Source organism: Erithacus rubecula, assembly GCF_903797595.1.
Source record: "Erithacus rubecula genome assembly, chromosome: 9".
Lineage (NCBI taxonomy): Eukaryota > Metazoa > Chordata > Aves > Passeriformes > Muscicapidae > Erithacus > Erithacus rubecula.
In genome coordinates, this window is record NC_136660.1 from 17,773,113 (window position 1) to 17,798,243 (window position 25,131).

A 25,131-nucleotide genomic window follows, 5' to 3' on the forward strand; every position below is an offset into this window, starting at 1 on the left:
GTTTTCATAAGTCATGGTTACGTGTGATGGAGCCATGGAGATGGCTCAATACTGGCCTGCCAACGGGAAGTAGTGAGTGAATTCCTTGTTTTGTTTTGCTTGCGTGCACGTCCTATGCTTTACCTGTTAAACTATCTTAACCCACAAGTTTTCTCACTATTTCTCCTGCAATTCCTTCATCCCTATGCAGGGAGAGTGCATAAGTGACTGTGTTGGGCTGGGATCAAACCATGACAATCCAGTTGTCCCTTGTCTCAGTTTGGTCTCTAGATATTGACAAGAGCAAGTCCATGATCTTCAAATGCTAACATACGTTCTGGTTCAGTGAAGTTGAAATGCAACTTTAGTTTTCTCAGAACCTTTTACTCTTTCTTATTTTCAAGTGAATTGCCCTGCTTTTAGTTCATCTATTCGGGGGTTTTTTTTGTTTGGTTTTTGGTTTTTTGGGGTTTTTTTGTTTGTTTGTTTGGGTTTTTGGGGGTTTTTTTGGTTGTTGTTTTTTTGTTTTTAAGTTTTAATAACAAGTTGCATTTTGAGAACAAAAAAGTGGAAAATACATATTTATTACTTTTTAAAATATCAAAATGGCAATCCACTCTTTAAGAACTACGTTAGTTTCAAAGTGCTTTATGCAACAGAGACTTCTGTTCTTAAGCCAGGATTTTCTAAATGCTTCAGAAAAGCACGAGCTTTTGAGAATAAGGCTTCAGAATAGAAGCAGACAGGCTTAATGGTACCTGTCATTGGCAATCTATAGCTCTACAATGGCATGAGACTGAGAGTACAGACTGAGCAGTATGGCTTAACTCAGAACAGCACTAACCTAATCAATGACACTGATTTTGGAATTATTTGGTCAATGAAACTTCAACCTTCTAGTGTTGGTATTCTTTCACTTCAGTGCAGTGATAGCAGAGGGCACAGGGAGCATAGATGTTAATGTGTTGACTTTCATTGTTATGAAGTAAGCTGTGTCAATCAAATGTTTGTTCCATGCAGGAAGCACTCAGGAGGTGAAAAGACAATGCTCCAGAAGTGGCAGGTAAGCTAAATCTTGACTACACATGATTAATCAAATAATTTCACCACACAGATATGTCTGCACACAGATATGTGTGTGCACATATGTACCTCAAGGCCTGAGCTCTTCTCTCACTGTTGGAGGTGAGCTTGTTGGCAAGAGGAGCACAGTATTTACATCTGGTTTTTGCTCCTCCTGCTATGAAACACATGGTGCTACTGTCTGGCAGATTAAGTGTGATTTTGTGCACATTTTTAAATTGAGACCAAAGAGAGCCACCTAGTTGAATTCCTGTTCACAGATCATCTATGCATCTAAATCGATGCACAGATGTTTTGCTGAGCTGGGAGACATGTTTACCTTTCTATTGCTGTGGTCCTGGTGACTCAAGACAAATGAAGAAATCCATACCTTCTTATATGTAGCACTTTGTGCAGCCTTTTCTGTATAGGCATTCCAATATCCAGGCTGTGTGCATTTGGCTCTTTTAAATCAGGAAAATTGCTCTGTTTTGCAAATATAGCATGATTATAGAGAAAGGCAAATGGCCCATTCAAAGAAGAGACAGAATGAAAACAGGTTCTATTTACAGATTGTTGTATAAGAGGTGTTGTGTTGATCTGAATGACACAGGATGATTGATTTGACTGTTTAAATAATTCTTGTCCTGGTGTACCTGGAAACCACAGGCCTGTGAGGGTGCCTTTGCAGAGTTTTTTAGAGTCAGAGTCTGGAGATTTTAATGCTTGTTTCCTTTTCCTGCAGAAGAGGGAGATCAGCAACTTTGATTACCTCATGTACCTGAACACCCTGGCTGGCCGCAGCTACAATGATTACATGCAGTATCCTGTGTTTCCATGGGTGCTTGCTGACTACCACTCTGAGGTCAGTGCTGGCTGCAGAATCCTGTACTTGCTGTGGGAGCAACTGCACAAAGGATTGGTGAATTGAAGCAGAGAGGTCTAGATCAGTGGTTTAAAATTTGAAGTAATTAGTTTTAACTGTACTGATTCCATATAGATTAGCTTTATCTTCAAGTCAGCATACTGAGGATCATGTTCTGGGGATGCACACCTGTTTAATACAGACCTAGTTAAGGACATGCTGCATCAGCTCAGCAGATAGGCATGGACAGGTTTCTGTGAACACAGAGAAGGAGCTTTGGACAGAAAAGCCTTGAGAGCAATTTTCAACCTGCCAGGTCCTTTATTTGTAAAGTTCCAGAGGAGGACAAACCTGTGACCTTCTTGTATGAGTGAAACCTCCAACATAGCCTTGCCACCTCCCAGTGTCACTGGGATAGTTATGGTGTCTAAAATCTTAAAATCTCCATCTCTGCTGGGTTTCTTTTCAGACTCTAAACCTCACTGATCCTCACACATTTCGAGACCTGTCAAAGCCCATGGGAGCACAGACTGTGGAGAGGAAACACAAGTTCATCCAGCGCTTCAATGAGGTAGAAAAAAGTGAGGGTGAGTGTTTTAATAGACAGCAGAGGCTTGAGTCCCCTCAGAACACCCAAAAACATTGCAGAGCTGTGCCTAAGGGAAACACCATGCCAAGGAGAGCCCCTCTCACTGCTGTATACAAACTAACAATTCAAAGAGAAAAGTCTCCTGCAAGTGCTGCCTTATGTGCCTTGGACTGCTGCATTCTGTTCTCTTCCTTTGGACAGGAAAACAAGCTACAGCAAAAAGCAATGTTCCCTGGAAAAGACTGTGCTGTTAGCAAAGACACATTGGTCTTATTTGTAAGCTAAGCTACGTGGAGAAGATTGCTGCACATAGGTTAACTAACAGCTACATAAGAAAAGGAAACAGAATGTTGAGGCTGTTGACCTCTGGAAATCAAGACCTTTTTTTGGCACTACTAGAGAAAGGGCCAGGAAAGTTAAAAGATATAAAAGTTTCTTATTCTTCAGAAATTGAAATGTGAAAGGCAAAATGAACATATTTCAGTAGTAACTGTGCACATTCAATGCACATATTCAGTGCAAGGTGTGCTGTAGCTCACAGGTCTTTGAACACATCTGCTTAAAATACCTGTTCCCTATTTAGTTGTACTGTGGTAATTGGATGCTATGGGCTTGAGATGGTGGGATTTTGTACTGGAATCTGATTTGTGTGCAATTTCCAGGAGACCTGTCAGCCCAGTGCCATTACTGTACTCACTATTCATCAGCAATCATAGTGGCATCTTACCTGGTCCGCATGGAGCCCTTCACCCAGACCTTCTGCTCTCTGCAGGTAAGGGGGCAGATCACATCCCTCCTACACCTTGTTCTGAGCCAGGTGGTGCATTACTGTGGCTGTGTGATGAAGGGGAAATAGTTCTTCTGACATCTGATATATTCTATATGTGGACCTGGGTCTTCCTTGGGGCAACATTTATGCCATGAATGTTCATTAACATCTTAAGGGGACCATGACTGATATGAGGGTGAAGGATTATTTAGCTTTGTGAGAGCTGAGGCATGTAAACAAATAGATAATGTTTATTGCCTGTCTGACCATAAGCTTCTGACTTTGGGGCAGATGATACTTGGTATGATATTCTATAAGACAGCAGGTCTTCTAAGCCCAAGTACAGATATGTGGCTACTGGAAAGTACTTGGAGGTTGCTGTGGTGGCATAAAGAGCATTTCTGGGCTAGGTGAGGACATGCAGGTTCTGGTAGGTGTGAAATGATAGAGATCATGAGTACAACTTCCTGAAGAAGTGGGATGAGATTACATCCAATGCTCCAGAAGGAATATTTTGTGTATTATTTTTCTGAGCTTGTTACTCTTTATACAGTGCCAAGCTGGCTCTCACCATGGAATTGAATTTATGAAAATTGAACGTTGTGTGTACCTTTCCCATTTGCCCAGCATACAGGGGCACCAAATTTCCTGATTGCCCCCTTTCAGCAGGCAGTTAGTAATGCTCAAGCAAATACACTTGGGCTGTAGCAGAGAGTTGTTACTCTGTTTTCTGTAATGTGTTCTGTTATAAACAGGATCTGCCAGGAGGACTGATCCTCCAAAGTGTATTTTTAAGGAGTATCTTGCTGAAATCTACCTATCTTTGTGGAGAAATACAGGAAGATAGCTTGGCCAGAATATTTCACACTTGGAAACTGCTGTATTCATAGTGAGGGATGGTCATGTCTCCTGCAGCTTTCCAAGTGCTTTGCTGTTTTGGTTTGGGTTTTTTTCAGTGAAGTAATACAAATAAAGTGCTGTGTTAATTAAGTAATAAGCCCTGTGATATTGGCTGTTGCCAGCAGTAGCTGATGGGTTAGTGAACCACCTGAGGCAATGGTTGCCATCACACTCTGTGAGCCATATGTTAGCTGCAGTCATGAATGACTGTGGAGCAGTTATTTCTTGTTGTAAACAACAAAGGCTGCTGGATCTCCCTGGCACACTTTTCATGCATAATGAGTTCACAGTCTGAGAGAATGCTTTGTGGCTGTGTTTGTGTCAGTAGCAGGTAACCAGCAGTTTTGTGAGGATATTTATCTACAGCGATCTGAAACACACAAACATTTTTTTGGGTGTGGATCCACTAAAAGAAACTATTGAACTCCATCTGCTCTTATTTTTTGCTTTTCTGTTGGTGCATATTCAGCTGAGCTTATTGTTGCCATTTCCCCCAGGTGACTGGTCCTGTGGTAGCCTAGGAATTGCTAATGTTAGATGCTGTTAGAAAACAGCAGATCTGAGAACTGTATGATCAAGTCAATGTCAGGTTGCAGAAAGAAAACTCCCAAACTTAAGCTCTTGGAAGGGTGCTGCTGCCTTTGGGAGCTGAAAGTTCCCAAACTTCACAGACTGGATACATGACAAGGACATGCAACAACTTGAGTGCACTCTGAAAAACTGATTTTGGCATAGCATCATGTCTCTAAAGTCAAACAGTTGATTTGCACCTGACACAGAAGGCAGGAGTGAGGATGCATTGCCTTCAGTAATGGGACTGTGCAGTTTCCACTTTTTTTTAAGTGTTCTGAAATCTGACTCTGAATAAAAGTTTGTATGTGCTGTGCCTATTGTGCTGGAATGGAGGAAAAATTGTCTTATCAAACAGGTATTGGTTGGTGCCTTCCACTTTACCTTGGTGAAGTACCTCCTGGGATTCTTTCAAGAATTGGTCTCAGCACCACAAAACAGCAGTAAAGGTTTCCATGTTTAGTGTCTTTATTGCAAAGGCATTCTAGGACTTCCTGCCCTCAGTACTGAAATTTGCTTTTGGTCAACTCAGATTTTATCCCCTTTTATTCTTATCCCACTCTTGCATTTCAACTATCAGGTTGACTTTTCCTGACATTTCCCTCTCAAAAGTACTTACAGAGAGTAGGGTCTTTACTCTTCATGGATTACTGACTCTGGAGCAGTCATTAGAGCACTACCAGCAGGTAATAACTTCTCAGCATCTCTGGGCACGATGTAAGTCTTTGCACCTTCATAAGCAACTCTTAGATACACTGAGGTCTTTGGGTCTAGAACACCACCAAGGTTATGCTTAGGTTTACAAATTTGGGAAGTTCTGATTTCTCTCTAGAAATCATTTTGCCTACTTGCTTTGCATATATTCTGCTGGACTTCAGTTTTTAAAAGCATATTTTTCCAGTGTTTTTTGATGACAGAAAGGCCTCTACTGAAAGGAAAGAAAACAGAGGACTACTGTGTTGAGCTGCAGAAAAGTCATATGAGTTCGTTGTCTTGCAATCTAAAAGCATAAAGCAATTCCTGATTTTCTTTTTCCCTTTCAGTGCAGTTTTTGCATTCATAGAGAGAGAAAACTCATTAATTCTGATATAAATATATGCAAATAAATTTATTAATATAGGAAATGGGAAAATCAGTTATTGCTTCCTTTATAAATAATACAGGCTTAAGTTTTAAAGATATTACTTTTCCCTAAAATGAATTAGACAGCCAGGGAAAAAATCACATTTTTTCGTGGTGGTAATATCTTTAACCAGATTTGTCGCGCTAACAGCATTTCCTATGTATATATTATTTTTATTTAATACAGGTAATCTTTTTATTACAAATCATATTGTTTCTCAGGAGATTACCACCAGCTCTCATAAAAGCTGCAAAAAAGATGAAAAAGCATCAATCACCACCAGACACAGCACACTGTGTGCAGATTAAATATACAAAGCCCTTTAATATGCTTCAATGAGATACTTGTTAGCTGTTGATTTATTTATAGTCCTCCTTCTACTCTGTTTTAATTTCAATTTGAATTTGACTCCAAGGGTCCCTGCCTAATAATGATCAAGAGCAAGATGACCTTGTGCATCAGATTAACTCCAGATAGGCATGCTCATGTGATTAGCCACTTTTTCACTCTGTCCTTTGCATGGGTGTGCGAAGGCTACACAATTGTCACTGGCATAAGGAAGAAGGACAGGGATCTAAAGCAGAACTATGCTGTCATTTAGAGATGAGGCTGGACTAGAAGCCTGACCAGAATTCCCCTTTGGAATTCTTCTCTTGGGGAAGGAGGGGTGGAATCTTTCCATCTGGAATATATGTTAAGTTTTGGTGTGAGTTATTCTCAAAAGACAAACAAGGAATGGGGCTTCAGCTCTTGGGGTTTATTGACTACTGGCTTCTAACACCTTATCTATGAAGGTATTTTCTCCCTAACAAAAGATATGGCCAAAATCACTCTTGGCTTGCAGTTGCCAGGCTGAGCAGAGCAGATCTAAAGGAGTTGAAACTGAAGTGTGCAGGAGCTCAGGGGGAGCCACAGGGCTGTGGTTGTTACCATCAGAAACCCATGTGGGATCTGCTGCTGGCTTAACCTGATCCATGGGAGTGGGATCCTACCCTCACAGCATGTTGTTTGCCTATATGATAGATTGCAAGTCAAAACTTCAGCTGATTGTTACTGTGCAGAAATGCAACATCCTCCTCATCTGGCACATGCAACAGTCTACAGGCAGAGAATAAACCAGCTGAAGGTTTTGTTTTCCCAAGAGGTCAGCCATAGGCAGAACCTGGCAGCATCTCATATCTTTAACAGATTGACTCTTGCACCTCACCTGTGTTTTAGTGTCTTCATTATACAACCCCACTGGTTTGTTCTTTTTGCCTAGGGAAGCAGCTCTGAGGATTAAATTGTTGAGGGTGAGCAATCATTCATACATGTTCACTGTACTGCAGAACTATTTAAAGGTACTCATTCTGTCTCTGACAATCTCTCCTGAGCCCTTGCACTGGGCTGTAGAGTTATGTCCCATGACATATAATCCAAATTAATTAACCCCAATGAGAAATATCTATATTAGCCTAGGAGAGCTGCTGCCAGCACCTGAACTAGATATTGAGAAACATTTCTTTTCTGTCACTTTAATACAGTTAAGAAGTCAGTTTTCCTCTAAAATAGTTTGGTGTTTCTGACAAACTCATTTGGTGATATCCAAAAACTGATTTTTATTTGGTTATTTCCATTATTATAGAAATTTTATGTTACATTAAATTCCCCCATACTCCATATAGGGTTCCATATGTAAAGGTAAACCTGGATTTTCACAAATACACACAGTATCTGAAATCCCATTAGGAAATTCTGTAGGAAAAATAGTTTCATTTAAAAGGCATATATGCTTCATTCTGATTTCTTAAAAAATTTCCTCACGAGGCCTTAGTTCAGAATTATGTCCTGGGATACTAAGGCCACTTTGGTTTAATGTTTGACTCTTGTTAATCTAAACTTGCTCAAATATTCCCAAGAAGTGAGGTAGTTTTTTTACCTCCTTCATTGCTTACCAATTCAGCTTAGTTCCCAGAAATTCATTTTTTCTCCCTCTTTATGCTCTGCTTCCTTCCTATACAGAATGACCAGTCCCTGCACACTCCTGAGAACTGAGTCCTTCCTGTTTATTTGGATCTAATTAATGTCACTTCAGTGGTAACCTCCCCTTCTCCAAGGATTTTTCTCACAGGAGAATTGCACATAAGATTGCTCACAACTGTTTGGGTCACAAGTGAAAAGTTCCATTGCTTGCAAATCACTCTGGGATGAAATTGCTTTCAGAAGCATGGTGATATTCTCAAGCTGCCCATGGGGGCTCCTGCTTGCCTCTGTTATTGCAGGCTCTGCTAAATCATCAAACTTTATATCTGCAAATCAGGACTGATAGCTCCTAACACGACCACAGAATATGGAGCTGGGACAGATCTTGAGACATCCCCTTATCAATCATGTGATAAAGGGCATTGCAGAATTGGCTAAGAGGCTTTTAATTTAACAGACTCCTCCCAGTGAAGTCTTTTTGTGTGTCTCCCTTTCTCAGGGTGGGAGTTTTGATGTTGCAGACCGGATGTTTCACAGTGTCAAGAGCACGTGGGAATCAGCATCGAGGGACAACATGAGTGATGTCAGAGAGCTCACCCCTGAGTTCTTTTACTTGCCAGAGTTCCTGACCAATGCAAATCACTTTGAGCTTGGTAAGTTCTAGGAGGGACATAAGTGTTCCTTCCACATTCTACCAAAAGGAAGGATCCAGATCATATGTTTAGAGCTGGTCTCTGGATTGTGTTGGCTGAGTCTAAGGATGAGATCAATTTTTATTCAAATCACACTGCAAGAATACAGGCTTCTGAAAACTGAATTATGTCAGAATAACCAAGTTTCCAGCCCAGAAAGAAGCAAGTAGTTCCTATTAATTTCTTGGCAAAAGAATTACACATTTAGTCATACAAAAGTGGAGTTTTATATAACCAATCTAGTTGAGTGCTTTTGAAAGTTTGGCCTGTATTATCACATCTGTGCAACTATTGAAAAATGTACTATTCTTTTGAAGATGTGTTAAATTTGTTAATTGTTAAATGGTGTTGGTGAAAGGTGTTTTTTAGGGTTTTTTAAAATTTGTTTGTTTTTTTAATCTGCATGAGATCACAAGGTGATTAGTATCCAAATGTTCTGACTCTCATCTCCAAAGGTTCTGCACAACTCCCATGAGCTTGATGTATTTTCCCTGTCCTCAAGCAGCATCACAATCCCCTCTGAATGTACACTGTCTCTAGACTTTTCTACATCCATGATGAAGACTCAGAGAGGATCCAGAAAAAACACTATTCAGAAACAGGCATGGCAGTTGAGCTTCACCTCACTTTACAGGACTTTCACACCACTTGCAATGCAAAACTGCTCTCTTTAATAGACACTGGTTGGTTAACAAATAAGGCAGAGGAAAAATACCTAAAGCATCATCCTGAATTTGTGGCAGCAAAGGCAACTTAACCCATTGAAATCTAGCTATAATTGTATTTAAGATATCAGTGAAATGAGGCATGCTAAAATATAGTAAAGTTTATATTTATATATAAGAATAAGGGAAAAAATCTGTTAGAAGTTTGTTGAAAGATAAGAAAGAATTAAGGTAGCTTCCTCCTGAGCAGAGACCAAAAAACAAAACCTGGCTAAAATCAAGATACAGAGACAGACCTGAGTGGAATTGAGTGGTAAGACCCAAATGGCACTGGAATCTTGCCAGTATGGACCAAACATACAAGCAGATTTTAAAATAGGCAAAGCCAAGTACCTGAATCTGTTCACTGCTAAATTGTAGGGAAACTTGACCTCAATTTAGATTTAAATTCATCCAGTTGCACAACACTGTGCTCTGAATTAGGAACATGTGCTCACCTTCTGAAAGGAATCAGGTTGCAAAGGACTTGAGAACAAAATCCCTCAGTGGCTGCTTTGGTAGGAATATTTGGCACTTAGGCCCCCAGGATTATGTATAAAAAGAAAGTTGTGCAAACACATTTGTCTTGTCTGAATTTGCATTCTGTGCTAAAGTGGTTTGTGCTGAGGACATGCATGTTTTTACTGCATTAGTGACAATTTCTAGGACATCTTCTCACTGCTTTATTACTGGATCAGAAATTCTGTAACACTGGTTCTTCAGTCTCCTATGGCTCTAAATTTGATGAACCTGAAAATGCATGTGGGAAAATCACCTCAACTTCCTTTGACTTCAGTGTTTTAGTAAAGTTGTTCCTATTTTTCAGTGTGTCTGATTCTTGTTTTGGATTCTCTCTTTGTCATTCCTGCAGGCTGCATGCAGGATGGAACAGTGTTGGGAGATGTGCAGCTACCCCCTTGGGCAGATGGGGACCCCCATAAATTCATTCTCCTGCACAGACAGGTCAGTGAATATAAATATTTGTAACAAAATACTACCTGGGTCCCACTGAAAATGAAGCTCTGAAGGCCAGAGTCACAAATGAAGATGTTGGATCCAAATGCATCCTGCCTGTGAAGTTTCTGTTGGTTATGGACTTTGCCTGTCTCTTTCTCTGCCTAACAATTCTCCTTGAATCAAGGCAAACTTTCCAGACCAGATGTGGTTTATGTGTAGGTTTGTGGCATGAACATGTCTCAGCCCATAAGTGTAAGAGAACATAATATAATGCACAGGCATTTATATGCATGCAATTCCATGTTGTTGCTAACAATCTTTGTGTTTATTTAAATTATTTATTTCCATCACTGAGTCATGCCAGAACTAAAGGGTTTTTTTAATTTTGGGGGTTGGGATGGGGGAAACCTAATGTAATTCTCTGCCCTTAATGGAGTCAGCCTTGGCAATTTGAAAGCAAATAGCTCTAAGGTCCTGAGACTTACTGCAATTAGTGCTATCTATTAATAGTTAGAAAGTCTTCCATGTGATGTCATCTGCTACATAAAAGTGAAGGCAAGTGCAATTCTGCATGGGGATTGGTGCATTGAAGCCAGGCTTTGCAGCACAGTATCTCAGTGCAGGTCTCTCTAGTGCTCCTGCATGACCCCACCAGATTTTTTTGGGTGAGCTGCATGTGTGGGTGCACACTGACTGTTGCTGTGTACAGCTGTGATGAATATATGTGTTATCATTGGTAGGGCTAAACTAACAGCCCATGACTTTTTCAAGGCATTACATTATCCTGGTTTGTCCTGTTTGCTTCAGTTTTTGCCTCAGTGGGTTCTTCTCACCTCTGCTCTGCGGGTCCTGCCCTTGGGATTTCAATTTTCTCTCTCAATAATCACTTTGTAGGTGATTGCAGATTGTATCCAAGCCTGTGGATACAACCTCTTTTTTATTTTGGTATCTCTAAATAAGCCTCTCCTCAGATGACCTCTCCAAATGCTGGCTTAAATCCTCTGACCTCCTTACTACCCTAACTTCTTCCTCTTTTGAACAAAACCAGGGTCATACTCTGATTTTGTAAATATTTTCCTTCACTGTTCTCTGAACCATTAAGAGCAACCATAATGTTCCCACTAATCATTCCCATAGAATCATAAAATGGTTTGGGTTGGAAGGGACCTTAGAGTTCCTAGTTCCCATCCCTCTTCCATGGGCAAGGACACCTTTCACTAGACCAGGATGCTCAAATCCCTATCCAAGCTGACCTTGAATATTTTCAGGAATGGGGCACCCACAATTTTCTCTGGGCAACCTGTTCTAAATTCTAAGCACCTTCACAAAGGGCAATCCCTTCCTAATACCTAATGTAAATCTATGTTCTCTATTTAAAGCCATTCCCCATTATCATGTCACTACAAACCCTTGTAAAAAGTTCCTCTCTGGCTTTCTTGTAGGCTTCCCCTTAGGTACTGGAAGCTCCTGATGCTGCAAACTCTTTGGCTTGTGAATGACTGAGTATGAGAGAGAGCCAGTTCAACTCTGGCTTCATTCACACATGCTCAGGTTCCTCCTGTGAGTGAACATGGATATGATCTGAGCCTGTGCTTGCCTACCTTTTTTTTTGTGCAATAATGCTGCCTTGTTTGTTTTTGGTATAATCACTATATAATCAACAGTGAGATATTTAATATTTTCATTTAAGAGATTAAGAGGCTCTCTTTAGTTTCTATCTTGAATTTATGGCCTGAACACTTCACTTCAAATCTGTGTCAGAACAATAATTATAAAAAATATTTAAAGGAAGTTAAATTTCTATCTTGCTACTTTAACTAATTTGGATACCTCTTGTTATGGATAACCTGCTAAAAAATTTTGTCTTCAATAATTTTCAAAATGCAGTCATCTACCAGAGATTTTTGGTTTTTTTGGGATTTTTTTTTTTGCCAGAGAATTGAAATGGAGATTAAAAACCATGTTCAGAATGCTTAATTTCCTGTGCATACACATTAATAGCTATTTCTGAGATAGACATCTCTGAAGCTGTGTAGAGAGTGACTTAGAGGCTCAGAGCTCTGTTCATAATGAAAGGTGATTGAAGGGAAGAGAGATCTGAGCTTTTGTCAGTGCCCATAACCACATGATGATATAGTTCTTAGGAGGAAGGGACCCTCATCTAAGTTTTGTGTGCACTGTAGGCTTGCTGCTGGAAGTACAATCCTTGCTAAAATAAAGAGTTGAGTCCAGTGAATTCCCTGTCTCCCACCTATTGCAGATTTTTGGCCATTGAGGTCAAATATGCAAGTTCCCCCATATTCCTCAGTGGCTCCATGGAAGGCATGGAGGTTTTGGGGTGGTCTGGTTTCTTTCACTGCTCTGTCTTGTGGTTTTTGCAAGGTGTTCAATCTCTTTTTTCCAGTTCCCCAAATAAGGGAAAGGCAGCACTGTCCTTCCCTACCAGCTGTGCTGCAGACAAAAAGCCTGGATGACTGAAAGGTGCTGCAATTTTACACTGATGCCTTTGGAAGAAGGACATAGGCAGACATCCTCTCTATTCTGTTGTGGCTTGTCTGGAGTGTAAACTACTGAGCTCCTTGTGCAATGGTGAACACTCTAAAGGCACTTGGACACAATGGAGAAATCTGCTTTTACCTTGTGCTTTAGAGTAATGGTGCAGTTTGGAAATGAAACTACAGTCATCCCTGGGTTTCCTGCCACTGTAGAATGATCTCAGATTGTGTGAACTATTTTTTTTTTTTTTTTTTTTGATGGAATGAAAAAAAAACTGCATTTCTGAAGCTGCACTTTTTTTTTTTTTTCTGAAAAGTTGTGTGCTCCAGATGCTGGTAGCATTCAGCCTGCGTGAGCAGTGTGGATTTAGTTGGAAATAAAGCCCCCAGAGTGTGTTTAATGTGGATACAGGGTGCTCTCTACCATTTGTCTACACAACCGATTCCACTGGGCTGCAGTATTTAATAACATTGGCACAGCTGATAAATCAATTTAAATCTCAAATAAGAATAGCTTAGCAAATGAAAAATCATGTTTATAGACTTGTCTTCTTAATAATTTGCCAGACCTGATCAGATTTCCTTACAGTCAGTGCAGTATTGTCTCTTCAACCAGATCTGATACTAGGTACTACACAGGGGAGTGCAAAACATCTTAATTTACCTGCCTGGGAGACTTTGTGTAACCCAGAAGTGAAGAGTCAGAGATCTTGGGTTCTGAAACATGAAGGTTTCTGTCTCCTCTGAAATCATCCACAAGGCTGGAGGCACTAATTATTGGTATTGTGGTCATTTTTAGGAGGCTTCACAATGAGTTTGGTGCATAAAACAGATTTAAGTTGACACTGCTCTGATGTTTGACTATTGCTTTCAACAATATGAGAACAAAGAACTGTTCTTGACATAAAACTCTGAACAGCTTCCTGTTTCATGCTTAGTAAGTTAGGAATCTATTCCACTAAATAAATGCATTTACTTCCTCTCTAAAGCACAAGTTCTTCCTCCCTGGCTGGGCTTTCCATAGTGCTCAGTGAAATATTGAGAGGCTGCACAGTTACAGCTCTGTTAGTTGCTTTGTTTTGCTTTGGCAGGAATGCCAGTCAAAATTTACAGTTTGTAATTCATGGACTGAGTGCTTTTATTAATAAGAATGAGTTCTGAGTCTGTTCAGGGACAGATTGTACACTGTGCTTGTTCTGTGAGCTGCCCTGTGATCATTATAGCTGTGGGCAGGGTCATTTACACCAGCTGCACTGGGCAACTGTCTGCTCTGTGAAATGAGCCATTGTTCTGGATCCCATTAGTTTGTTTATTTCTGCTGTGCTTTGGGTGGGTTGGTCTGCTTGGAAGACCTTTCACTGAACATCAGGGATTACTCAGTCAAATGATTTGGAGATAGGAAAGTGCTTTTAATAATGCTTGACACTGCTGCTTGAATCATTGGGCAAGGCTGTTTGGGAGCACACAGAAATTTGGTGAGGCAGGTGATGGCAGGAGCAGGAGTATTTAGTGAAACCTCACAGGGAAAACTGGATAACCTGGTGATGGTCACAGGTTCAGCTTGAAATTGTGTCCCCTGCTTATGAACTTGCTGTCTGGGTCTTCCAAGCACAAGTTTTCCTCTGTGATTGCATTGAGCTTTCTACAGAGCCCACATTTAGGTGGGTATATTACCTTGTAGCATCTCTTCCAGTCTTCTCCAGTAGTAATTGGTCATTCTGGTCCTATTAACCCATGTGCCAATCATCTGGGTGTCAAGATCGTGGAATGCTTTCATTCTACACCTGTGTTGTCTCTGAGGATATTGCTCCTGGTGTCTCTTAAGTCAAACATGTGACACTCTGTCCTCCTTTCCTGTGGGGGTCCAATTTAGTCTCTTTCAATATTTCATAAGGATGTGCTGAGAATGGTAGTACTGGACAAACCGAAAATGTGATGATTGTCTTGCAGAGAATTTATCTCCAGCAAAGATTGGGAAGCAGCAATGCATTTGCAATGGATACAGTCTGGTGAATTAAGTCATTTTGTTTTGGTTTCAGGCACTGGAAAGTGACTATGTCAGTGCACACCTTCATCTCTGGATAGACCTTATTTTTGGCCACAAGCAGCATGGCTCAGCTGCAGTGGAGGCAGTTAACACCTACCACCCTTACTTCTATGGAGACAAGATGGACCTCAACAACATCAAAGATCCTCTGATTAAGAGCACTATCCTGGGATTTATCAGCAACTTTGGACAGATACCAAAGCAGGTACCACTTTATCATGAGAGCAGAGAACATAATCTGTCTTAATCTTACAGTATTTTGACTGGAAACCAGTAATAGTGACTTGAATCAGAAACATCTTCTGATTTAAATCTGCTGGAAAATGAGCTGTAGGCTTTTCCATATTGTGTACTACATCAGTGTGCAGTCCCTCTTCCTAACCATGCTGCTTCTGTTGTGTGCCATACCCAGAGCATCATATCTGGGTTCTGCTCCTTCAGTGCAGTCACACAAGTGATCACTTGTCTGGGAATGGGTCTAATCAACTAAAACTCAGCTCAAACTCTCACCTGTGCTTTTCTTTCTTGTCCAGAATTGGTGGGATTAGCTTTGTCCCTCTCTGAGGGAGGGATGTAGTCTGATGAAAACCTAGTATGCATAAGTTTTTATTTTAATTAAGAGGGTCATGTATGGCAGTCCTGGAGTCTGTGATTAATGATTTAGACAGGTGTTTCTCCTGCATGGTCTTGCAAATAGAGATTTATTTTTCAATTACATTCCTTTGTTCTAGCTCTTCATGAAACCACATCCATCTAGGAACGCTCAAGGGAAAAGTTCAGCAGGAAGAGAGACTGGGCTGTTCCTTCACTCCAGTGGAATTCTTCCTCCTTTTGTGAGCAGTCTGCAAAATCTGAAGCTCTCACCAGTTACCATAAAAGGTGCTGCAGGGGCTGTGTTCCATTTTCTGAGCTAACAACTACACAGTTCTTGGATAGGATGAATCTGGATTTTCAAGATCACAAAAGTAGTCACACAGCTTTGTACAAGCTGGTTCAATCAAGATCCCTTCTGCCAAATATGGCTTTTGTATCTTTGTATTAGGAGTGGGCACTGAAAACTTCTTCAAACTTCTATTGCAGAGTTTGGAACAGATTTTTCTTTATAAGATATCACTCTCTCTGCATGGATTTATGCAGGCAACTGGAGAGGAGCATTTCCACTATGTGTGGAATCTCAGTTTCAGAGGGAATTTCTGTCTGTGGGCTTGGCCACAGCACTGAGCCCAGATGTGAGACTCACCAGCCTCACCACACGACCTGTGCAAGGAGAAAAGTTAATATAAGGGCTCTAAACCCAACAGAATTAAATATTTTCTCTGTCTTGCCAGACTACCCCAAGGGAGCTATTGGGCACATTGTTCATACAGAGAAAGGCATTCTGGCCGTGGAAAAAAACAAAATTTTGATTCCTCCTCTTTGGAACAAAACATTCTGCTGGGGATTTGAGGACTTCACCTGCTGCTTTGGCAACTATGGATCTGAGAAGGTAAATATGAAAAACTAAGAATTCAATAAATTAATTATATGTCATGGCCTTTGATTGGTTTGGGCACCCATTTCAGGGGCTGTTGGAGAGCAGATTTCAGAGGATGCTGTACAGGATTTCTCACAGTAATGCTTCTTAAGGAATATTCAAGACAATGTAAAATGCTCAAAAACATGGTGTTTGCCTCTAAATTATCTCAAGTTTTCCACCCAGTGATTGTGTTGTCCACAGGTCATAAGGACATCACAAGGTCTCCTGGTTAGTGATTAGAAATTTCATTGTGCAGAAATTTCTGCTGGAATTAAGATGGAACCATCTGTCAATTCCCCTCTGGTTCCAGCATAGCCCAGTGCATTCATTCAAAATAATGAAGTTAATACTCTTACTCCTTTGCTGTAAAAAATAAATTATCTATATCATCACTCTGCTTGTTAGGGCATTTGACAGATCTAGTTTCTTCCTCTGTCACAAATGCACTGATTTTTGGATGTGTTTGGGACAATGTTATGCAAAGAATTCTGAGTTAGCTTAGGTACCAGAATAGCATAACATGTAATTCAGCAAGATACTGACTTGAATATTTGTTCAAGGAGCATTCATTATGTTTTTACAGATATACCCAAAGTCAATGGAAATGAAAAAGCCATGAGATATATTTTAATTTCTGCTCCCTGTCTAATAAAATCAGTACTTAGCAGTTCACAGTGTTGCTGCAGGCATCAGTTATTCAGTTTGTCACTTCAAAACTCAGGGTGATGCTGAGCATGAGTGTGAGATCACACAGTCATTATGAGTAAGAGTTAAGTCCAACTTTCTTAAGTTTAAAATATGGAGGGTCAGTTTTGAAAATTGAATCTGTCATTTGGTAATACATGGTATCATCAGATGAGCATTTGACTTGGAGGTGCTTTCTTGTACAGAATGTGACTACATTTGAGTGCATGGCAGAGTGGGGAAAGTGCCTCTGTGCAGTGTGTCCTTCAGCAACTACCATAATCACATCTGGAACGAGCTCAGTTGTGTGTGTCTGGGAGTTCTCCCTGGTCAAGGACAAAGTGAAATGTCTGAACCTGAGACAGGTAAGTATTGTGGCTCTTCAGCTATGGAAACTTAATGAAACTCAGAAGATAAGGTTTTCATCTCTCAGATGATTGGCAGAAAAAGCACCTTTGTTGAATGAGAAGGCAGGATAAAAGCAGTAATAAGCAATATCATGTGACAGTCTGTATCAGGGCAGGAGCTGGTAATATGCCTTGTACCAACAGCTCATAGCTATGAGTGCCACTTGGTGGATTTTTTCTCTTTAGTAGCAGTTTCAAAGTTCCTAATGATAAAAGAAATAATGAAGATAAGGCATATTCTCTCCTGAAGTGCAGCCCTTGGTTTATTTTCAAAAACAAGTATCACCTAGAGATGCTTATAATTTGTTCTGGGCTTCTACAGCAATGGACAGGATATTTAAAACATCCTGCAAACTTAGCTGGTGGAGATGAAGGCTCAGCCAGGCAAAGTTCTTGATTCTTTTTTCTCAGCCTGAATTCAGAACATAAAAGGTTTATCTGTCACTCTGTGAGGGAGGGATACATCCAATAAGAATATTATAGTTTTTGTCCTCATTATGCAAAGCCTTTGTTAGAATTTGTGTTGAAATTAGCAGGGGAAACTGTTTTAGAGCAGCCTCTCTTTTGAGTTTTATGATGTTTAATGCTGTAGAAGACAGAAATATGAGACAAGATCTGATGACCTTTTAATTCAGCTAGTTATTATTCCAAAGGAAGGCATGAACATGGAAATGGAAGAACTAGCAGTAGAGAAAAGCATAAGCAATATTTTTCATCAGCATCTAAATGATACCAGTCAGGGGTCAGTCTGAGTTTCAGGCAACCAAAGAGGATGTCTTTATCTGCATTATAATGTCTTTTAACAATCTAAAATCAGCTTTGCTGATGTGTTTCACTGTGATTAATTTGGTATTACCCAAAATCCACAAAGTGGTATGAGATCATGCAATAACAAATTCTGTATTTTTCCTTTACTTTGCTAGCAGAAGCTTTTTTTTTATGATTTTTATGACTGTCTGGACTGGATGTAAACTTGAACTATGGTTCTAAATGTCTTCCAGTGAATTACTTTCTGCTTTCATGTAATTTACTGTTTCATGATGGCTGCTTTTTCTGCTGAACAAAAAAAAATTTCCTGAGAGAGTGAGCTTTGCTTAAGAACAGCTTATGTGCTATAAAGTGGATGCTATTCACTTACCAGCTGCCTCATGGGACCGACACACTCTGGCTTGGAATGTAGCAAAGTACAGAAACTGTATTTCTGCAGAAAAAAGTAGCTTTTGCCTCTCTAGCGGGATCTGCTTCCACAATTTTGTGGAACACTAAGGATGGAGTGTATTGATCCATGAAATTTACTGGCAGAGGGATCTGTGCAATCCAGTCACCAGAATGTCAGGGCTAAATGAAACACTTGAAGAAGGTGTGCTCTCTGTCTCCCAGACCTCTCAGGAAGGTGTGGAGCATATCTGTAAATTTTCTGTGTCCTTATCCACCAGTTAAGTTGAATGGTCAAACTTGGTTTAAGTTTTCATGGACTAAACACTCCTGCAGTGAAGCTGAGCTTCATTTTTGTATTTTGATATTTAAAACACCTTGGAAATCAGCCTCGAGATCTTTATGCAAATATGCTGCAGAATATTTCTCATTAAGGAAAATCTGTCAGTCTTTGCAGAGTGATAATGAAAAGATGTAGGGAGCCAAAAGCATGAGATATTTTTTCATGAATGTGCATTGAGACTGCTGGGTTGAAGCTGATATTGTAATTGTGTGCAGGTTATCCCTCTCTTCTACATTCAGCTTGTATTTAAAGTGTTTCACTGCCAAATAGGATCTTCATGGGTTAAAATTAAAGAGAAAAAATGTTTTAGTGAAACTTGTGCAGGAGCTTAGCTTGGTTTGATTTGGCAGTTGGATGCTTTTACACTGGATATGGGGCTTTTTTATGTTTTAGAGAAAGGAGAGAAAATTTTGAGCTCTTGACCCTGCCTTGTCCCAGCTTTTTTTGTAGCAGTCTTGCACAGTTGTCAAGTATGTAAAAGCAATGTTCTACAGCAAATCCAAAGCTATCACTGCACCTTCTTTTCCATTATTAGGTGAGGGTGTTCCTGACTTTCAAAACCACAGTTACAGACCTAATTTTGTGCCAGTATTTATTGCTGACAGTTCTTGTGAATGGAGTAAGTCCCAAGCTGAAAGTCATCCCTCCCATTGTGGGTCACCTTCAGTAATACAGAGCCTGCTGCAGCTCAGCCTCTTCACCAGTGGATTCACGTGTGATTGCTGCTGTCCTGGTGACCTTGGCAAGTGGCAGGGCATGTCAGCCAGCAAAATTCAATATCACAATCACATGCTGGAAAAGGGGATGAGGTGGGTCCACAAAAGCCAACTGGGAATGTGGCTACCCCGCTCCAAGCTGAACTGAGATAGAACCTAGAAATGTGCTAATAATGTCATGGGAAGAAAGCCAGCAAGAAATATGCATTTCCTTGGAAAACCAAAAAATTAAACTGATGGGTCTAATTTTTCAAAATAAGGCAGCTAAAAAATGAGCCCTGAAAGATTTTTAGGAAAGCTGTGAAGGACTTCTTCTCTGTTGTCCTACAAGTTTCACTGTCATTTACTGTGGTTATGTAGCAGAAGGATACACTTGAGAATGCTGCATACAACAATTGTTAGCAGCATACTTCAATCCGTGCCTTCTATCTGTGCTATTAAATTGCCTAAAGCACGTTTCTTTGTTAAAGAAGCTGTTTAAATAAGGCTAAGTTTAATTGGGCATTCCTTATGTCTCTGAACCTATAAAACAACAACAACAAAAAAAGTCATGTAATGATGAAAGAGAAAGGAATTCCTATACGGCTTTAAAGCAAGAATTTTTCATAAATGCTCTTTCTCTTCTTAACCATTATTAGAAATGTATTAGCAATTGCTCATATACACAGAAAGCTAAGACAAAGAAGGTTACTGAAATACATCATGATAAATTGTATTGGAAATTTTTTTTTAAATATTGAGAAATTACCAACCATAAATTTTAGTTAAAACTCCATGGACTAAAGTGAAAAATGACTTTGCTTTCTTTCTGAGCACAAAGCACTGTCTTAGAGTCTGAAGAGTAGGCTAAGGGCCCTGAATCACTTTGTAATTTGGGCAAATCATATAATCTCTTGGACCCTCAGTTTTCTTCAACTGTGAGTTGAGGACAAGGATGCATCTCTGTAATATCCTTCAGTATTTTCCTCTCATTCACTCTTCAGTTCTCCAAAGAATGACTAGGTTGCTTGTTCTTACTAAGCAAAAGAGGAAGGACTGTGGTTCCCTAGTAAATCACCCACCATCTGCTGTGGTTTATTGGTTGGTTTTTCCCCACCAGGCTTTGTATGGACACACTCAGGCAGTGACCTGCCTTGCTGCATCTGTAACCTACAGCATCTTTGTGAGTGGGTCTGATGACAGGAGCTGCATCATCTGGGACCTGAGCCAGCTGAGGCTCATAAACCAGCTTCCTGCCCACCAGGAAAGCCTCCGTGCTGTTGCCATCAACAATTCAACAGTAAGATCTTCATTTATCATCTTTCTTCTGATGCGTCCATGAACATTTCATGATAATGTAATGGGGTGCTCTTCCCAACATAAAAACATCCTGAGAGTCTGATACATTGATTTTTTTTTTCTTTCTAGATAGATTGCTAATAGTGTTTTTAATGATGAGAGGAGAGCACTAAAAGCAACATCTTAGACTGAGTAGCTAAGTAGAAGCTTCTGTGGATAGATAGATAGCAGGATTAAACAACTTTTAGTTTGTGGAGCATGAAGTATTACCCTGGTACCTCCTGGATTTGCCTCACCATAACCTTGTTGGCCCTGTAATTTTATTAATTTCTTCCAACATTGGTGCAGCAGAGTCACATCTAAGCTGCACATTCCTGCAGCTGAGACATGCCAGACTGCAGTCTGCCAGCTCAGCTGACAACTGCCTTACACTTTTGCACTGATAATGTTGGCTTTTTCCTTTCCTTTCTACTCCCAGGTGTGGGGAGAGCTCCTGAGAGCCATGGGTATAAATGTGTTGAGGTCTGTGCCTGGCCAGAATTGCATGCATGTTGATAAGAACATATTCTGTATTGGATTCTACTGTAAACACTCTGGAAGACTTTTTTTCTCCCAACCTTTTAAGTCCCAAAAATGATGCTTTCATATTTGTTTTTTCTCTCTCTGCTTTTATACTAGAACAAGGTTTCAGCTGCTCAGACAATTCAAGGTTGAATCCGGTCCTGTATATTGTACAGAAGCAAAATTGAGTTCATAGCAGTAAGAAACCAGACAGATACTCTCTACTCAGTGTGTGCCAAAACAGTCATCTCCCATCAGAGCTTTATTAACCATGCAGTCTGATGGCTAGCAGGGTGAGGGTGGAATTAAATTGTCTGTTCAGTGCCAGCTCAGCCCCAGTCCTAGCAGTCCTGGTTAGTGTAAAGTGGCCAGTGGCCTCAGCAGGCCAGGTCAGAATATCTTGGTGGTCCCTTATGAAGTGAGCTGAAGCAGTGCCAAGCATTCAGAAGTGAGGGGTGGCTGGCACAGAGCTGCTGGATATCCCAAGGGGACAGAGTTCTCTCCAGCCTGTACCAGCCAGTACAGCAGCCTTTTCACTTGGTGTCTGCTCTCCTGGAACTGTCCAAAAATGAGACAGTCTGTGCCAGGGACAGTCTGTGACTGATCCAAATGGCTTATCTCCACTTTATTGGAGTGCAAATGGTTAAGCTGTTTGGATAACAGTATGTCAAAAGGTTCATTTAATAGAGGAAAAACCTTAGAAAAGTATGACTGAAGCTTCAAGGGGAAAAAAAAGTCCATATCTTGTGGATGAAAAAATTGTTTTTGATATTAGCAAAACAGAACACTTAATTCTGAAACATAATTTTTGTTTAATTCTTCTCTGTATATTTAGATAAAGCTACATGAAAATAGAAACAAAGTGTTTCCCTTGTGCTTCAGTATTTTCATTGGCACAAAACTGCACAATTGGTAGCAAGGGTTTTTTCCTGAAAAATTCAGAATGGTTCAAAGCAAAGTGTTGAAGGAAAAAAAAAATTCAGTTAAATAAGAACCCTATACAGCTCTTCATTATGTGATTGTTGGAGTTGCTTGAGCATCTAGAAGTTGCATCTATAGATCCAAGCCTTATGGTATTTGTGCAGCATAGACACAAGGTCAGAACTGTCCCAAAAAGTTCATAAGCTAAGGAGAACTGTAAAAGCTTGCTGTAACTAATTATTTCAGTTAGCTTTAAATCCCTAATCCAGACCTGGAAACCACTGTAGATCAGTGCCAAATGCCTGGACAACATGTACTATCATGCAGATAAGGTAGCTGAAATCTAATCTCTTGAATTATTGGCAGCTCTGTTTTGAACATGCCATCATTTTTTATCTCCAGAATTCTGCCCAGCAGTGTGAAGAGCCCTGGCCCCAAATGAGGCAGGGGAGAAGTAAGGTGTTTGTTGACTTAAACCAGATACATGCTGCTAATTTAAGGGCACACTGTCCTTTCTCAGAATCAGATGACTTTAATGATGAAGTTCTATTTAGCTGATTCTTAGTGTGAATCAAGAGTAGAAAAGTTATGTAGAATTTCAATTGATAGCTTGAACAAAATGCACTTTAGATTAGATCATTTACAATTGCAGCTTTGGCTCTTGGTTTTGTGTGTTTCCCTGAGGACTTACCTGTGTATTTGCCCCTCATAAGCAGTCTCTGGAAAGGCTGCACCTGCATGGAAAGGAGGGGGCAGGTGCTGTGCAAAGGATGTTTTCTGCATCACAAGTGCAGGTCACGGGATGCAGAGCTGGTCATTGGTCAGATGCAGAACACAGAAATGCGATGACAGTGAGCTCCCTGCGAGGGGCAGAGGAGGATTGTGAAATCACCAAAGGCTTCCTGACTAACTAGGTGAACACCACGTCCTTGTTTCAGAGAATCTGCAAAACTTATAGGAGCACTAGTCCTAGCCCAGAACCTGTGCTAGGCACTGCTTGTGCACAGCCCCTGTCCCTGACAGTAGCTAGGTCAGTCTGCTTTTTCACTAAAAGCCTGGATTTTATGGAAAACAGAAAGGGAACGTTTCACTAAATAATTTCACTTTACAATGTGGGAAAATTACCTCAAAACCTTTTTTCTGCATTATCTTGCTAAATATGAGATGGTTGTTTCAGGTTTCTGTGTTGTAAAATTGTCAGAACCTGTCACGGAACAAAAAAAAAAAAAAAAAGTAATTTTTACTTTGTCTGGTTTATGTCATCTGCCCAGAAGAAAAACAATGGTCAGAATTTAAATCTGAGCAATTCAGCAATCTCTAACCAGCATTTCAAAGTTCTGAGGAGGATGAGTGTAGCACTTGGAGACTTTGCCTCTTGCTGTGTTGCAGGGTGACATCCTCTCCTGTGCAGGCTCCTGCCTGTACCTGTGGACAGTCAATGGGCAGCTTCTTGCAAGCACCAGCACTGCCTGCAGCCCCTCCTGCCACATCGTTTGCTGCTGCTTTGCTGAAGTGATGGACTGGGACACTCGCAGCATCATCATCACAGGAAGCACAGATGGAGTGGTGAGGGTAGGTGGATGGCAGAGAGGAAAAGGAATCCTGATTCATTGTAGACCACAAGTAGAGTTTTTTTATTCTAAATGGAGGGACAGAGCTACTAAAAGCCCATGCCACTTTGTTAACAGTGAAACAGGGAGCAGGAAATAAAAATCAGAGTAAAATATTTGCTTCCTACCAACTTTTATCCTCCTGACAAAAGGACTTTTTGCCATTCAGGGAGAATTTTGAAAATGTGCTGTCCATTCTGGGGTGATTCTGAAAGTAAAAATTCTATCACTCCTCAAAAACATGTTTGAATATGGTTTCTGAAAGTTCACAGATCAGTATAGTAAGTCCTACTTTCTCATGAGTAGGAATTCACTGCTGATTCTGCCTCCAGTATGGAGGGTGAACTTCCTGAGTTACTGGGAATTTTGATAGCATGTCAGCCTTGCAACCCCACCAGCTCCCTGCACAGATTCCTCCAGGGTGACACCCTGCAGCACAGCGACAGAGAGGGAGACAATGCAAAATCCTCTTCTGGTGCTTCAAGCCCAGTTCCCACCCCTTGCTGAGAAGCAGGAGCTGAATCTGTCTCTCCGTGTTCCAATCCGTGTTTTTCCCGTTTCTGCCCCTGCCGGCACAGCTGTGGAGGATGAAGCACAGCAGAGCCCCGGAGGCAGGCGCTGGACCGAGGGCGCGGGGCGGCGCGGCGCAGGGGCCGGGCAGCGCAGGTATGGCACAGCAGGGATGGGGCTGCAGGCTGCCCAGGGCTGCGAGCCTGGCCTGCCTCTGAGGAACAGGAGGGGGGAGAGCACTGTGGTGTCAGGGGGACATGGTGGGGGCAGCTGGTCTGACCAGCAGCAGTGGTGGGGGCAACTGCCCCACCTTGGAGACAAGAGCACACCTGGGCAGCCATCCCAGGGCACACCTGGATGAAGCTGAAGGCTTTTCACAGGCTCTCCCAGGGGCTCTGTCAGCTTCAGAAGAACACCTGTCTCCATGAACCTGTGAAACCAATGGCTGGAAATAGTCCTAGCTTCACAAAGTCCTCTCCTGATGGCCTGTACTAAAATATCCTGGTCAGAGCAAGCAGTGCCAGATCCTGCTCTGGGATGGAACAGAGAAGTTTGTTGTCTTTGCCACCTCAAAAAAAGTCAGAGGCCCTTCAAACTGGTGGGAGGCCAGCAGCAGGCCCTAGTGCTTGGAGCTGTTTATTCAAGGCTGTGTGCAGCTGAAGCTGATACCTTGGAATTCTCACAGAGCTGAGGTTAAGAAGATCGTGGGACTGTGG

General features: G+C 41.0%; 1 protein-coding gene across 1 annotated transcript in view; it reads left to right on the forward strand.

Annotated features, from left to right (window-relative positions):
• Positions 1-24,344, forward strand: part of WDFY4 (WDFY family member 4) — a 122,462-nt gene extending 98,118 nt beyond the window's left edge. Inside the window, exons 48-59 of the mRNA XM_079312866.1 lie at positions 1,000-1,042; positions 1,787-1,906; positions 2,376-2,493; positions 3,158-3,267; positions 8,319-8,472; positions 10,087-10,178; positions 14,707-14,919; positions 15,446-15,593; positions 16,043-16,200; positions 17,121-17,279; positions 20,635-20,814; positions 23,685-24,344. Coding sequence (XP_079168992.1) covers positions 1,000-1,042; positions 1,787-1,906; positions 2,376-2,493; positions 3,158-3,267; positions 8,319-8,472; positions 10,087-10,178; positions 14,707-14,919; positions 15,446-15,593; positions 16,043-16,200; positions 17,121-17,279; positions 20,635-20,814; positions 23,685-24,005 — 1,816 coding nt within the window. The 3' untranslated portion in view covers positions 24,006-24,344. The remainder of the gene's footprint in view (positions 1-999; positions 1,043-1,786; positions 1,907-2,375; positions 2,494-3,157; positions 3,268-8,318; positions 8,473-10,086; positions 10,179-14,706; positions 14,920-15,445; positions 15,594-16,042; positions 16,201-17,120; positions 17,280-20,634; positions 20,815-23,684) is intronic.
• Positions 24,345-25,131: the final 787 nt, after the last annotated feature.